Source organism: Peromyscus maniculatus, chromosome 2 (genome assembly GCF_049852395.1).
Source record: "Peromyscus maniculatus bairdii isolate BWxNUB_F1_BW_parent chromosome 2, HU_Pman_BW_mat_3.1, whole genome shotgun sequence".
Lineage (NCBI taxonomy): Eukaryota > Metazoa > Chordata > Mammalia > Rodentia > Cricetidae > Peromyscus > Peromyscus maniculatus.
The window spans coordinates 107,329,805-107,346,989 of NC_134853.1; the positions used below are offsets into that span (position 1 = coordinate 107,329,805).

At 44.8% G+C, this 17,185-nt stretch overlaps 1 protein-coding gene across 6 annotated transcripts in view; it reads left to right on the forward strand.

Annotated features, from left to right (window-relative positions):
* The window catches only part of Adamtsl1 (ADAMTS like 1), a 933,106-nt gene that overhangs the window by 902,081 nt on the left and 13,840 nt on the right, over nt 1-17,185 (forward strand). For all 6 annotated transcript variants that reach the window (XM_076564473.1, XM_076564474.1, XM_076564475.1 and 3 more), the window contains 2 exons: nt 12,860-13,072; nt 14,525-14,705. In XM_076564473.1, the coding sequence (XP_076420588.1) occupies nt 12,860-13,072; nt 14,525-14,705 (394 nt within the window). The remainder of the gene's footprint in view (nt 1-12,859; nt 13,073-14,524; nt 14,706-17,185) is intronic.

Genomic DNA, 17,185 nt, shown 5'->3' on the forward strand with positions numbered 1-17,185 from the left:
CTGTACTCAACACACAGGCTGTCCTTGTTACTCCCTAAATAATAGTATAGCAACTATTTACATAGCATTTGCATGACTAGATATGATCCGAAGCACACAGGAGGATGTGTGCATGTTACATGTAGATACTATGCCATTTTATGCAGAGGCTTGAACATTTTCTGTTTTCTATACCCAAAGGGCTCCAGAAACTGTCCTCCCACACATACCAAGGGGTAAGTGTTCCACTCTTGGGTGGACATAAAAGTTGTTTATATTTGCATAATTCATAGATTCCTGCCATCCAGAGAGCTGTCTTTGCTCTTCTCTTTATTTTGATGTTGAAAAAAGAAAATTGCAAAGGCAGCCAATGTGACTTTAAAATAGCCCCCGTGTCCCTGTCACATCCATTCCTTGAGAACTTCATTACTTCCTGGCACAAGAAGGTATTCTAGCCTCATCTCAAACTCTCTCTGCTCTGGGCCTGGTGAGTAAAGCATTGCTTATTCAGACAATTACCATTTGTCCATTGGACTTTGCTCCAAAGAACTCTTAATTGTGTGATCAACAAAGCAATCAGATGATAAACTAGTTTTCTTCAATTGTGAGGAAGATCTGTTAAAGTTGGGAAAGAAGTCATCAGCATCTGAATAAATAAAGACATTCTATCCCATGCACTGAACTGTCCATAAGGCCTGATAGATAGCGGAGACACTTGTCTGCAGAGCAAACCCTGGGGAGAGAGAAAGGAACCATGTTGGGAATGTGTGTGAGCACTCCAAGCATTAGGCCCATAAGCCCATTTTCTGAGACATCAACAGCTCTGTTGCCCAGTGCCTGTGTTCTACAGCAGCCAGCACTCACACCCAAGATCTAAGATCTGGACAGACAGCATTCATATGTTCTCATACATCGATTTTATATAAAACATTTTTCCTTAATGAGCTTTTGTTGTGAAACAGTCTCAATTATACAAAATGTGGACAAGATAATACTAATTTTTCCACTTGATCCATTTGAGAGTATGTTCCTGACCCCATTACCTACTATATAATCCCTCAAGGTTAGCTAGTTGTCCCAGTTGCATCCTTAAAGTGAAAGAATCCAACCTCGATCACACATGTGTTTAGTTACCGTGTCTCTTAGATGAACAGTTCCTTGGACTTCCTTGACCTCTGAAAATACTTCTGAAGGGCACAGACTTACTGTCGTAGTGTGTCCTTCAATGCAGGGGTGTCTGATGTCACCTCATAATTAGATTCAGGCTGTGAATATTTAGCAGGAAGAAGCAAGTGCATTGGGTTCACACCTTGTCCCCAGTCATGTGATCATGACAGCAGCTGTACCCGCACAGCTAATGTGAATTCCAATCACTTGCTAAAATGTCTATTGGGTTTTCCTTTGTAAAGTTATTCAACTTCTTTGGCCATTGGTAATATTCATAGGGAGGTATTTTCAAGTGTTAGTAAATATTCTGTTCTAGAATGGATTTAAAAGTTGTATATATTTGCATGATTCATGGATTCCTGCCATCCAGAGAGCTATCATCTTGTACGGTCCTTTTTATTTTTGATATAAAAGAAATTCCAAGACACAGCCAATGAGACTTTGAAATGGCCCCTGTATCTCCTGACACTGCCATGCCATCCTCTAAGAACTCCAGCACTTCCAGGTCTAAGAAGATAGTCCAGGGTCACCTCAAGCTTTCCCCACTCCTGACCTAGAGAATAGTTCTGGAAGTCACTACTGTGATGCCACTGTTCTCAGTACATAAGCACGTATACACTCAGTTGTGCACACAGTTAACAGTGCTATAATTTCTGTATTTATCTGTGCATTAACCCACGAGTTCTCCCTCATACCTCCAATTCTGACCCAGCACTACAGAATTCGATCCCTATTTCCTCTTTCTATATTTGTAGGCATATGGCCTCTACTGTTCTTAATATATTTATTGACTTGGTCAAGGCCTCTCTGCATAGGCAGTCTCATCTTATGGCTGTCTCTTGGCCTCACCCATGCACCATTCTCAACCCACTTGTGATCCCTCACCATCCACCAAACCACCACCATGAGCATCGTAGTCTAGTTTTCTGTTGCTGTAGCTGTAAAATGTGTGTGTGTGTGTGTGAGAGAGAGAGAGAGAGAGAGAGAGAGAGAGAGAGAGAGAGAGAGAGAGAGAGAGAGAGAAACACTCAGTAACTCTAGGAAGATTGGGGTGGCTAGGGGCTTATAGTTCTGGAAACTGAAACTCCAAGAGCACAATATGGGCATTTTCTTAGCTCTTAGTGAGGATGTCTTTCTGCTTCAACTCCTGGTGGAGAACAGAGGAACAAGCGAATGTATGGAAAAGATGCCAAACTCCCCCTTCTGGCTAAGGTGTTCCTGTGAGAAAACATCGACCCATTTAGGAGCACTCTGCTCTTCTGATCCAGACACCTACTGAGTTTCACCTCCAAACCCCACATTTTCCATGATGTGAGTTTGGTTGGGGGTACACACTCAAACCAGAGCAACACCCCTTGTGTGCTTGGGACTTCTCTGCTTAGACTTAGTGCCCCATTCTCAACTCTCTCGACTTTCCCTCCTCTCTGCCTCAGTTAGCCTCACACACTGGGCTTTGAACTGAATTGTTCAAGAAGGAAAGGGGAAAGGTTGAGAAGTTTCTGGTGCAAGCCAGAAAACAGATTACCTCCAGACTGGAAACTGAAAAGTGAAAATGCAGAGATCAAGGAGCCTGGGTGTTAGATGATGCCGGTCTTTGGAACCCTGGGGCAGGAAGCATCTGGTTGGCCAAGACTCTGTCTACTGTGTAAGCCAGGGAAGCATTCACAATGTCACATCTTACCTGGTACCACATGGGAAGTGCTCCACATCGTATACTTCTAAGTAAAAAAATGTTGCTGTTGGTACCCTTTCTACTGTCGCTGTGTACATGGGGATCCTGAGTCTGGGCCCAGGAATTTGAGACACTTTCTAAGCCCCAAGTGCATATGCAGATGTGTTTTTTTTCTCATACAAGAGCATAGAACTTCCTTCAGAATCTCTAAGAGATCTATGATCCTCCAGCATTTACCTACTGACTGTGTACAAAGGGTTAACAGAAGACTCAATCTTACTGAAATCAAAGTAAGGCAGATAAAAAGGAAGTGTTATTTGTTGGGATAGGAGATTTGTAAAGACACAGATTTTATATTAATTGACAATGATGCCATAACAAAGTACCACAGACTTCATGGTCCAACACAATACAAATTTATTCTCTTTGAGTTGTGGAGGTCAGAATTTCAAAATAGACATTGCTAGGTTGAAGTCAAGGTTGGCCAAGCTTCCAGAAGTTCTAACAGGACATCTATCCCCTTGCCTTTACCAGCTTCTAAAAGCTACCTCTGATCTTTGGCTGTGACCGTTGTTCTATCTTTAAGGATGACAGAGGGTACCACAAATCTTTCTCTAACACTCCGTTTCCCCTCTTTTAAGTACCCCTTTGATTGCGTTGGACTAGCCAGAATATTCTAGAATAATCAACCCGGTAGAGATGCTTTCTTAATCACATCTGAAAAGAGCAATTACCTATAAAATAGCAATATTCATAGGTTTCCAGGATTAGGGTATAAACTTCTGAAGATAGAGGCCTTTGTTCTACCTATTGACTATAATATCCAAGAATGGAGTGACATAGCATCATGATTTGTTGCCCAAAACATACACTAGCGTAACACTTCTGGGTGACAAGTTAGCAAAGCATAATCAATATTCTTAGTGATACTCATTAATCCATCAGTGCTCCTTCAGTGAGATGATGCAAGAGCCATCGGTACACAGGGACAGAACTGCTAAGAGCTTTCCCTTAGCATAGTTTGTATTCATGACAAACTGGAAATTACATAATTCTCTGCAGAGACACCATAACTAGAAGATCCTGATACGTTTACATAAAAACCCTTTGGCAACAGTTTTGAAGGACGAGGTGGTTCTCTTATGTATTAATGGGAAGACTCCACGATTCTCTAAGCTATCTAGCGAAATATGTGCATCTATGGGTAAGAAGGGACACTATCCAGCGCCGTGTATCTCTGAGTAGTGGGAATTGGGGGCTTTCTTAATTGTCATATTTTTCTGAACTTTTAATCCATAAAGAACTTTCACTGGTATTTTTTAAAGCAGCAAAATGAGACTTTTAACTAGGAAAAGAGGTATCGAATTCTTTCTCTGGTGAAAATGGCTGTTTTCTTTGGAGGTAAAAATATGTAGTGCACAGGCATTTAGTGGTTTTACCGGACCATTTGTTCTCAGCGTATAGAAACCCTAATGATCTCATGTCCCAGACGACAGCTTCTAGACTGCCACCTCTTCTAAAATAGTTATATTTGGGTGCGGCCGTGCGGATTCATTTAGATGTTGTCTAGGATTGCTTTCAAATTACAGTGAAAGCTAAGCAATGACAGAGATAATATGGCCATAATCTAAAATAGTCACCCTCCACCCCTTCACTGATAAAAGCCCACCGACTCCTGCCCGTGGCTTTCTGATTAGCAGCAGTGACACTAATCCACTTCTCGGTGTTTAATCAAGTTTTTTGACAGATGGCAATATATAAACATCTTATAGTAAACACTTGTCATTTCAGACCTTGGCTGCTCACCCTTTCCCTACCATCATAACCCAAAAACACATTTGGGGGGTGGGGGAATCTCATCACTGTAGGAAAAGGTGGTTCTCCTATATATATTATCTAGGATTTCCTACATTTGGTCTTTAGAAAGATTTAAGAATAAAATTTTAAGAAAATTCTAATTCTACATATTAAAGTAGAATAGAGGTGTCCAAACTGAGGGCCCCTCTTCTGTCTAATCTTAAACCTTCAGGGTTCCATGTCTTTACCATATTAGAGATGCCTTTGGGAAGCTCTGTGGGAGCATTCGGTCTCCCCTCCTGCATAAACTGATGGCAAGATCAATCCAAGGTATGGCTAAGGGGAATGTTTTTTATTGTAGATATGAAGGAGAAAACACCTGTAAGAGTCCAGAGCAAAGAGAAAGTAGACTGAACAAGGCCAGTGGAATGGGCCTGGCCAGGAGAAGAGATGGAGGATGGGAAGTGAGTGAGAGGTGAAGACAAAAGAGAGAGAAGACAGCTGAAATATTGGGGTTATAAGAGGAAATGAGTACCTTGGGGGCAGGAAGCTCCTGAGCTGGAGACCTTTATGATCGAGTAGGAGAGGAGGAAAGTTAGATACCTGGGGTACTTGAGGGAGCCTGGAGAACACATGCACTCTGGTATGCTAATGGGCACCACAAATACCCATTTGTCACTTCTGCCAGTGATAAGGAAACTGGCTCCCTTGGTAGAGAGGAACCAGCTTCCTAAGTTCCAGAGGAAAGCTAGCTTTTGGACCTGACACCGCCATCATTTACACAGAGACCAGGTACCCAGCCCTTTCCAAATGTCTTCTCCACTCCAGACCTCAGCCTCCTGATGTGAATGCTCAAGAGAACAAGGACTCCAGAAGGAAAGAAATTCCACCCAGTGGTTACCTGTTCCCATCCAGACAGTATGTGTTTTACCTCCCCTGGGCCTAGATGTCTCCAAATGCCAGATTGCCTAAGGAGGCAGCTCTGGTTTTAGGGCCTCTAAATCCAAGTGGTGCTTTCAAAACCCAGAATTTTCCTAGATGATCTGAACCATGCTACCTATCCTTATGCCTTCAGGGAGCCCACTAAATGCTCCAAGGGAATCTATGGATTATATAGATCCATGGTAGATCCAGAACCATACCCAAAGTAGATCAGAAGCCCGAGCAACACTAGAAATGTAGATTGCAAACAACCATCAGTGCATCTGAACAGCTGCCGTCAGCTCTTCACATGACTAGCCCATGGCTGCCATGGACGTCCCAGTACGAGCTGTGGGTTTCTGACCTCCTCTTCTGAAGATATGTCTATTTATGGGTCCCTGGAAAACCACACACTCTTGGAGCTTGCCTGCCAGAGGCCAGACATCACCTGCCAGATGTGTTCCTGTCCAGCGGCTCTCAGCCAGCAGCATCCTTCCAGAGTGGCGGCTCTGTCCTTATTCTTCCCGAACCTTTCTGTGGCTCTCATCCCTCCTCCAGCTTGCCTGCTTAACTCTCATCTTTATTCGCCTCACTCACATTGTTTATTATTTTCTTTACTTTGTTGAGAAGTTCCTGGAGCCTCAGGACCCAGGAGGCTTTTGTGCAAATAATAAATTCAGCGAAGGTCTTCACATCGCCCCAGCGGCCCCACCCCTCCGCCGCACTCTGGAATTCCTCGTCAGCAGTTGTTCCTTCCTGTGCCCTGCCAGTGAACCCCAGTCGGCCTCTCAGGATACCTGCTATGAATATTAGCCATTCTTCATCTCCGCTGCTGTTCTGTGGCTTTGGTTCAGTAGAAATGAACTGAAATGCGGTGTATACGGGGCTCTGAGCGAAGGCTCCTTTTGTGTGTGCGCGCATATGGGTTTTTATTTCTTCTGCAAGGGCTCTTGCCGATACACAGAGCCAAACCTAGCCGGAGCTCATGAAGGCATGTTGGCTCCGGGCAGCTGTGGGCTTGTGCTTACTCCCCAGCCTAATCTGGATATTTTCTAGCTTGCCTCTCCATTGGCTGGAGTGAGCACAACTGCTTTGCTCAGGAGAGGGATGCAGGCTGCCTAGGGTCAATAGCTTTTACCCTGACCCTGCTGTTTCCACGTGAGGCAGAGCAGCTGCACTTCGGTGATAGTCCCAACTTCAGGAAGTAATGAGTCATTTCCAACCAAACATGGAACCCCAGCCTCCTTCCTTACAGACTGCGACTTGGTGGGAGTGACAGATAGATGTAGACAGAGAGAAGAGCTCTGACTTGAGTAGCGTGGCCCCGTGTGATCCACATCTTGGGGACTCGAGGACAGGCATCAGGTCAGTGGATTGAGACTCCTCCCTGGGCCCCTCACAGCTGGCAATCAGACCTCCCTGGGACCATGCTATCCTTCCCTCCTGCAGGCTGGGTAGCACCTGCCAGCAGCCTGAAAGTCAAGTCAACCAGGGATTTATAAACCCAGAAAGTTGAAACTTTTTAAAGATGCTGATGTGTTTTTAAGAGGTGAATTTTATGCCAAGAGCCTACTGGCAGAGAGGGACACGGGGGGATTCTGTGTATTATCCACTTGTGATAAGTCAAATCTCAATTTTTACTGTGAATTTTAAAAATTGAGCCAATTTTCCTGACCTTGTCTTTGCCTCTTCTCTCTCTGGTTCCCCTTCTGAAGTGAGGTCCAGGCATCCCTGAGTCAGGATGATCTTCAACACCACCACGCTCTCCCTTAAACGATGCAGCCCTATTTTCATAGCCAAGACTGAGGATGCCCGTGTCTCCGACATGGGCATCTCGCCTTCCCTACCTATAAGGGAATAATCAGATCCCAGGGCGTACATAAGGGCAATTGACCAGCAGTAAGTGCCTAAATCATTTTGGAGAAAGAAAAGGCCTTGATCAAGTCATAAATCTGGACAGAGCTACTTTTCATGCCGAGAAATATATCAAATTCTTCCACCAGATGCCCAGGAGCATGGGAGACATTCGTATACCCCCTGCCAATGGAAACCCAAAGCTTACCCTTAGGGGTAGAAAGACATTTGGGGAATGGAAAACGAGCTTGTGTAGTTCTATTTTTCCAGGAATGTTTTAAAGTTAGTTTTCTTTGGGCAAATGTGCATGGGAATAGTCTTAGCCTGGTTATTTGACCAGCTTATTGGGAGGTCCCAGAAATCTGAGTGAAAATTAAAGTTGCTTGTCTTCTTCCATGGCCTTCTGGGGTCCAGCTGACAAATGGGGAGTCAGGAACTGGGGTTTTCCAATATAAATTAATCATTTCTCCCAGCCCACTGCCTGGTGCCAGTTCCCACTCACTCTCTGCTATTTTAGAGACCATACTCAGTGCCCAAGGGGACGCAAGCCGAAAAAAAGCAGGGACCCGAAGAGGTAGTGAAGTAGCATGCCTGCTTTGGTTGGTCACCCCATGACCCTAGCCTGGGCCCCCACACCCTCTCCGACCACTGGCAGACCAGAGGGGCCTCTCTATAAATTCTAAAGTACCGAGCGAGTGTTTTCCAGTTTTGTAAAATTAAATTAAGGAAAGGACTTCCAGACTGACTACACCAAGTGCCAAGTTTCATCCCAACACACATCATTTTTATAGTAACGTTTTAACTCCGTGAAAGACACGGGATTATAATGAAAACGCTGACAGGCCTGGAGCCAGCTCATGAAGTAATAATGCCACGTCTTTAATATCTTTACACAGCGTGTCCCAACCTGCCACAGCCTTCCTTTGCTGTAGACAGCAGGGAAATAAGTGAAAATTCCCAGAGCGCTGCTTTCTCCTCCTCCTTTGGGCTATATTCCCATGTCCAAAGCTTTCTTCCTCATGGACCCCTGCAGCCCAGATACAGTCTTGGCTCTGTGATTGATTTATCAACCTAAGCTAATGCTTTGTTTGCTTGTTTGTTTTGTTTTTGTTTTTCTATGTTTTTCATCTGGAGAAAGTAGGGGCAGGCAGGGATATATGCTCTGAAACCTTACTTCTACTCATTAAGGCTCAGGACTCATGAAAATCAACTTAGGATACGTGGCTCACTCAAGTGACAGACAGCTAATGGATCTAGAGTTGGCTTGATCTCTACAAAGAAGCCCACAAACCAAGCTGCTTGCCAGAGCTCCTGGTGGTTTTCAGCCTTTTAAATCAACAGCAACAACAAAAGTCTCCTGAATACTGATCACTGTGAGTTCAGAGCCTCTTTGGAAATGGGGCCTCAAAGGCAGCCTTATCACATTACCTTTAAGGTCCGTAGCATCTCCAGTGTATGCAGCATTCAAGGAAGCTGGAAGCCAAGGCCACCAGGCCACCCACTTTTCTACCCCGGTATTTCTCTCACCTGTCAAACTTGGGCTCTTTCCCTGAGACGGGCTACTACAGCTCTAAAAACCAGCATAAAATCAGAACATGGAGCTAATGAAAGTCAGTGAGGAGCATTTAATAGGAGCAGGAGTGTCAGCTGGACTGAATTTCTGGGCTTACTGGGGACCACTGACTCTGCCACGTGTGGAGCAAATGACGTGGAATTCCTTGGCATTTCACTCATGCTTCCTAGACCCAAATACTCTTGCTCTCTTCTCTGTTTTTTATCGGTGTACAGAGATATTGTAGGCATTAGGAGGAGACGTGGTTTTGCCTATATTTAAGGTAAAAATAATCAGAAATAAGAATTGTTTATATAATTGTCCTTATTTGGTACATCTTCACTCTGAACATGTTCACTGCACAATCAGTATGTGGGAGGAGGAAGAGGAGATAAATGTGATGGGGAAAAAAAATGAAAGAACAAACCTGCATCCATGTGATCACACCTGGCTTTGGCTCAACAGAGAACCACAGCAGGTCTAAGAATGGAAAGCCTAAAGGCAGTGTTTTCTTTCTCTGGTTAAGAAGGGTTGGTCGAGGGAGGCTTTCTACTGCCAGAACTCTCATTAGCCAGGCAGCTTTCCCAAACACTGCTCCCCCCACCCCCGGCCACTTCACAGCCCAAGTTCTTTAACAGCTGAGGTCTGAGGAGTGAGTACTGTCCATCCCTCTGATTGTCTATTTCCTCAGGAAGGCACTGAGGCTTGAAGAATAGGAAAGGTTGCCATTTACGAAGCTGAGGAGAATGCAGGAAAGAGAGGTGTTCACCCCTCTTCATTCCCCGTGCGTTAAACACTACTACATTTCTCACTGATGCAGAAATTGGGAAGTGGGAGTCATGAATTGGCCTCTTTGGAGGCGTGGAAGACATAGCACAGTTTTGGATGTCCTTGTAAATGGCACACAGAGAGAGTGCTCAGCTTCAAAAAGAAATGATTGATATGTCTTTTACCTTAACAAATGAGAAATATCCGTGACAGAAGGGACCCCTGTTACAAGCCAGGTTTTCTCATTAGCAATGAAACATGGATAATTATTCTCTGGGAACATACACAGTGGGAATTCATGTTAGCCCTTTTTTTTGACTATTTCTGCTGGCAATCCTCAGAGATCATACGTGCACGCGCATGCATACGCGCGCACACGTACGTTAAAGCTCAGGAACCTGCATTGCATGTGCACTAAGAATACTACCACTGAGTCCAAAGGCCATTTTAAGGAGCTACCTGTGTGTGCAGTCAAAAGCACTGAGACAAAAGAGCAATGGAAATGGCAGGTGGCAAAAAATTTTTACTTACTTTGGTTAGAATTCATGTTTTTGGTCTCTCTCTTTGAAAAGTAGACCAAAGTGACTCTTCCCTTAGAGAATTTTTCAATTCAAGATGAATAATCTCACACATTTAAAGTGCACTCTCTATGGTCACTATCCTGATATGGAAGAAATCCCATCATTTGTGCAGCAAATGCACACAGTCTTAGGAGGGTGAAGGGACTTTAGAAGTGCCTTAGTTAGGGTGTGCATTCAACAACCTGTAACAAAGACCTCAAACACCCACACCTCTGTGCCTATCTGGGACTCCTTAGAGTCCAAGTTGATGCCCAGGTCCTTTTCCGCTCCACCCACCCACATTCATCCAGCCAACCAACCAACCAACCAACCACTGGGCCCAGGGACTGCGTCCATGTGGAGCAGACCCTAAACCCTACTTAGCGGATACCTAGAGTCAGTCCCCTTCCCTGCCCGCTTGCCTAGCAGAACTTAACCCAGAGAGACATTCTTGTTTCGAGTCCTAGCATACAGGAAGATAGCCCAGCCTGGCCTACTAGGCTCCAGGGTAAACTTGCTTCAAACTTCTATGGCTCTGGCCACAGAGTGTTGTTGCCCTTTTCTTCCCAACAGAATGACTGGCTGTCTGCACACACCCTCATTAGCAGGAGGGAGGGAGTGGAACAAGCCTTTCCGTTCCCTGAATGGAACTGGAAGCTACAGTTCTTCTGCCAGGGAGGCTGAGGAAGCCTCTGACCTGACAGCATTTCATCTGTAACTCAGGACTTGATTTGCTCTGAGAACAACAGGAGGGAGAGTGCCCAGCAGCACCCTCCTAGAGGACAGCCAGGTCAAAATCTTCAGAATCAAGAGTGACAAGAGTGAAAATGATCTCTGACTCCAACAGAGCTGAGTGAGGGCAGGGGAACCGCTAAGAACTTTTAGGTAAACTATAAAACATTTAGGAAAGGGGCTGGGGAGGTGGCTCATTAAGAGCACTGGCTACTCCTGCAGAGGACGTGGGTTCAGTTCCCAGCACCCGCATGGTGGCTCACATCCATCCATTACTCCAGTTCCAGGGATCCACCACCCTCTTCTGACCTCTGCAGATACCAAGCACACACTTGGTATACATGCATATAGCAGATAAAACTCATACACATATGAAAATAAATGTATTATAAAACCCTTTAGAAGACACTGGCAAATGATGGGCTGGTCCAGCCATTATTTCTAACTTGTTGAAAATCCTATGGAAAAAAAGAGTTGACTAAACTGACTATAGGAAAAGTGATTAGACACTGAGTTATTCCTGGAGATCAATGAAAGAAATAATGCAAACATGAGTTATGGATAATTTTGGATTTATACTAAGTAAATAAAACAGCACATGACCTTCCCTGCCTCGCCATCCAGCTGCATTAAATGCCATTCCTGCATTTGTGCCTCTACCCAAAGATTTATAGATGTTGAAATACCAAACTCTGATGGTGTAACTTCTATGCACAATGAGTCAAGTCTCCTCAGTTTGCAAAAGTGTATGTGTGTGTGTGTGTGTGTGTGTGTGTGTATGTGTGTTTCGTTGCACTTGGCTCTTACTTGCCCCCACATAGTATCCCCTCTGCCCCTCCTCTCACACTGGTCCTCTTCCTACTTCCAAACTGTCACCCTGTTACTTTGTCCTTTTAATTCCGTACAAGCTGGGAGCTCCTTGGAAGAGAGGAGGTTGCCCCATCTGCCTTCATAATCCCCAGAGCTGTAGGTGCCAAGCAGATACTTGTTGAACTGAACTGAAGGAAAACCTCAGTTTCTCTACAGTTTAATGATTTTGTATGCACTGTGAGCTTCAAAACAGCTTCCCTAGTGAGGCTAAGTCATCAGGCTACAGCAGCAAACACAGCAAGTGCCCCAGATTCAGAGGAAATGTGTTTTTCCTCACAATGACAATCTGTTTTACCAATTTCATAATATGTGGTCAGTTTAATATCTTAGAATTCTAATGTATCAAAGTATGTTATAGCTACATAGAATAGGGCTGCAACTACCTAATCCACATTCCATAGATAAGAATAGGGTTGCACATATCCAGTCCATGCTTGGTTAAGAGTTGTCAAAAGATCAAGGCTCTTATGGACAAATGAGGCCAATGGATAAAATTATTTCCTAGTGTCTGCTAAAGATATATTACTTCAAACTTAATATAAAGTAACAAGACAGCAGGGATTAGATTTAAATTAGTAGAAGTTTGATTCTTAAGTCTTAAGAATATTGTATTTTTTCCCAACATCTGAAGAAAAACTTTCTTTATAAATGAATCAGTGGAAGAGCTACCAGCAGAGGGGGAGGGGGGAACCTTTCAATGAATTAATGGCAACTGTGCCATTGTTTTAGAAGTTAGTGTAGAGACAGGAAGAGAAATAGCCACTTTGTGTTCTTCAAGCATTTTTATTGAACTGAATGAAGAATAGTTGCCCTCCCAGAAGTCCAGAGAGTGAAACACCCCCTTTCCTTGGGAAAAGCAAGCATAATCAAAATACTATCAGTAAAACCATGGCATGTGTACAATTCCTAGAGCCATGGAAACACACAAGAGCTCACCAGGAATGTGGGCTTTGGCTGTACCAATGACTGTCTTCTCTCTTCTTCTAGGCTGCCCCATCAAAGGTCACCCCACCCCCAATATCACCTGGTTCCAAAATGGCCGGCCCATTGCCACTGCCCCGGGGCTGACCCACCACATCTGGGGGGCTGGGCAGATCCTCCGGGTTGCAAATCTCAGTGGAGGGCCTCAAGGGGAGTTCAGCTGCCTGGCTCAGAACGAAGCAGGAACACTCATGCAGAAAGCATCTTTGGTGATCCAAGGTGAGAAATCTCTGGGCTTGGAACAGCAGCACGCTTACTTGGGAATCCATCCTCTGGTGGAACATACTGATGTCATCTCTGGTGGGTAATGTCTCTGTACCAAAAAAACCTTACTTCTGGCATCACCGCCTTCAGCAGAGGGCCTGGGACCGATCCCAGCTGAGCCTGTTAAAATCGGGATGGAGAGGGCCTCACTGTCAGTTTCCTCTAACCTGATTTCACTAAGGAAGGCTACACACAGCATGTTTCTTAAAATCCATGTCTTCTCTGCTGATTCAGCATGTCTTGATTGAACCAGCTTGGTCACTTGCCTTCTGCCTAGAGAGAGCGGTGTAGGTCACACATTCCAGGGTGGTCAGCCATAGTCACATGCACAGGGCTTTCTAGGGGCCTTTCCTTTGGCTTTGGTGCTGGTAAAAGAAAACAAAACCTGATAGAGCAGCCTGCCTCTATGGCTGGGAGTGAGCCTTCCAGGAATACGGGCAGGTCAGCAAGTCCACACTCACTGCACCAGCCAGAGTTGCTAATGAGCTGAAAGCAGCAGGAAGAAAGCCCAAGCTGGCCTCTCTATGGAAACTGTGGGAGGCTGCTTTCCATGGGCCAGTTCTACTGCGTTGTATGTGACTGTTGAGGAAAAGCAAAATGCTATGGAATGTACTCCCAAGACTGAGTCGGACTCTGCGGGGAGGGTGGCCTGCTCTTTCCAATACTGTGTGAAGGGAGAGAGGTTTTTCTAAGCCTACAGATCTTCTGGAACAACCTCCCCTGCCACTTGGCTCTCCAAATAGGAAAACAAATGTCCCCCCTTCTCACTCCCTATCTGCAGTGTTCATAACTCACAAGTATTCACAAGTGTGTATCCCAACTATACCAGGCGACAATTAACAGCCTTCCCCACAGTACATCCCAAGTCCCCAAACAGAAAAACCAAAGAACTGGGCTCTTCCACTGAGGACATTGTCTCACGTAAAGGAGAACTCTTTGGATAGACTGTGTTTTGTAAAATTTACAAATTCCAAATCAGATCCATGCTTTTAAGTGTGATTAAATACTTTGATATATTTATACCTCTCTGTAGAAAAATAAAGTCACTGTCTGATGAACCAATATGGAAAAAAAAAGTACTTAAGCAAGTATGTTTAAAAATAATAAGCACTATGGCTGTCGATTAAATGCTGTGCCAGTTATTTACGGAGGTAGGCTCTTTCCTTCCATTTTACTCAGTCCTCACCACTCTTCATGAGGAGAGGGGCTCTGTGTTCATTTTCTAGGCGAGACTCCTGGAGCCCATGGGCCCTGCCCAAATTTGTTGGAGAGTCGCTGGCCCACCCCTAGGCAGATGGCTTGTTTATAGATCTCCTCTCAGCTCACTCATCTATCCTGCTCCCCTGCTCAGGAGAAGTGTGGGTAATAACCATTTCCTCTTCCCCTCTGATCCTCCTCCTGTGACAGATTACTGGTGGTCTGTGGACAGACTGGCCACCTGCTCAGCATCTTGCGGTAATAGAGGGGTTCATCAGCCCCGCCTCAGGTGTTTGCTGAACACCACAGAGGTTGACCCTGAGCACTGCGCAGGAAAGCCTCGGCCTGCAGTTCAACCTGTCGCCTGCAACCGGAGAGACTGCCCTGCTCGGTGAGTGTACTCTTCCTACCCACAACCACCGCCCCTGACTGTTTTGTCTAGCACCATGCAGAAAAAGATGGAATTCAAGGAGCTGTGCCTGCCCATAGGCACCTGTCCTCCATACTGAAAATACCCTCAGAGTAGGCCTCTGCTTTCAGCCCTATTTATTCCCTCACTACTCAGCCAGTCAAAGCTACCTGGGCTTTCAAGTCCCAAGAGTCTGCTCAGTAAAGAAGTATGTCCCCGGGTGGGGCCAGAGGTAAATCCCATTCTGTAATGATAACCTGCCTTTCTGAGTGGTTTGAAACATATTTCCAATGAAAATGTGGAGGAGACAAGGACTCCTGGGCTTAACTCCAACTGTTCCCTTTCTAACTAAACACCTCTGCTAGTTAGTGATCTCGTTAAGGAAAACTTATCTTTTGACAAACAGTTGCATCTCACTAATGTTGGAATGCATCTCCTTTTTCCTATAGCTGCTCTAACTCTAGATGTGGTCTTGCACTGCTCTTGAGATTTGTATTTAGGCTGCAATGACACCCACCATCTCCTTCTCTCATGTAACTCTGGCTTCAAGAAGCCCTGAGTCCCACTGAACTCATATCCCCAAGTCTTTAGGCGGTAACTAACGGATAATGAATGAAGTTGGAGTTGGCACCAGCGTGGCGCTCTGCGACCCGGGAGACTTGGCTAGGACCTGAAATGGCCCTTTATGACCTATCTGTAGGACTTTGCTATACTGCTCAGGCAACTGCTCTGTGTTTTGTGTTTTGCCAGCTGAGTCACAGGGAGCAGCTGAGGCTAGGAGAGACTCCATGAAATATGAAACACACTCATTAATATCAGCAGTTTGACTTGCTGACGGGAAGGTTTCCACGGGAATGATTAATGTCCTTTTGTACCCTTCCTGAACAGTAACATAGCCCATAGCTCTCCTTTCCCAAAACCCCCACCCCAGCTCCTGAAAACATCACTGAAATGTATATTTAGAAATCAAAGTTGATTGAAATGCACGCCTGACATTCACCAGGGACAGAAGGATCTGGAAGACTGCCCTTGCCAAGCAGCATGAAATGAAGAAGAGATCTTTTATGTGCCAGGAATTCAGTGATTTGATTTGGTGATGGTCAGAGTCAATCAGCCTAATTTACTTCAGCAACTGAAACAGTAATGGCTGTCTCTTCTTAGGTTACAGTGCTTCCAGTGGCTTTAAAACACCTTGGGCCTGCTTCCTAAATACGGTGTTTCCTTGGCCTAGAAAGTCATATAAAGTCATCCTTCCCAGGCCAAGGAGTAGAGAGATTACCACAAACTAAGTCAGTTGCAGACCCTGATGGAAGAAGGAACCTATTCTCCTTCTCTCCATATACTTTTGAAAATCAAATGTGGCCCCACTTGCCAAGGAAGCCCCATAGGTTTCCATTTGACTAGAATGCCAGTCGGGCCTGAGGACCACATTAGCATCCTCTGCTGTATAAACATAAGCATTGCTATGACTATCCTCCAAAGTCTGCTCTAATCCAGGTATCTAGCTGTTTATCTACATCACAGTTCTATTCCCAGACTCCAGGTATCACAACTGGTAGGGTGCTCCTAGAGTCTATAAAACTGGCTAGAAAGTACCATGCCTCTTAACTGTTCTACTCTGTGAGAATGCTCTGTATGTGCACGCATGTAGAAGAGGACCCCTGCATGATTACATACACACTATGGACTAAGGACTTCACAGTGACCCCAGATTATAGAATGGCTTTATGAGAAAAGCCCATTTCTCATAGTCTTGGTCAGTTTTACTTCTAGGGACTTAAATTATAGTTGAATCCTCACATTCTGAGAATGGATATTCATACTACACATATAAGCCTCCAAGATATATGACTTCTACACTGGCTTACTAATGGTAGGAATTACCCTAGAAATCTAGAATGAACTTTGACTGTTTCTGAAAGATGGAGCAAGGCTCCAGAAAAAATCTTGACCTCGGTGAAACACAGAGGTTATCTCCTAGGTCAAGAGGTAACATGTTTGGATCTGACTTTCCTAGGAATATGTCCTGCCCTGACATATTAAAGTGTTATTAATAGTATTCTATCCACAGTTTCACTAGTGTGGGGCAGCTTAAAGCAACCAACCCTCAATAGAGTTGTTCCTTGTCAATGTCCCAGTTTTATCAATTTCCTGGGCTACAAGAAAAATCTGTCCAAATGGCATCATAAAAACTCCATTTTGAAGACCAGGCATTCACAGGGCCATGTTCCCTTTGTAAATTCACCTAGTCACCTAGTAAATCTGCTCCTTGTCACTCCCACATTCCAGTACCTCTAAAAGTTCCTGGTTTGTAGCTGCACAAAACTGCAGCTCCTGTCCCCTGGTCATACTGCCACCTCTCCCCATATGCATTTACCTCTGATAAGGGCATGTAGGGTCTACTCAAATAATCTCATCTCCAAATCCTAACTATGCACATGCCTATAACTCCAGCATGCAAG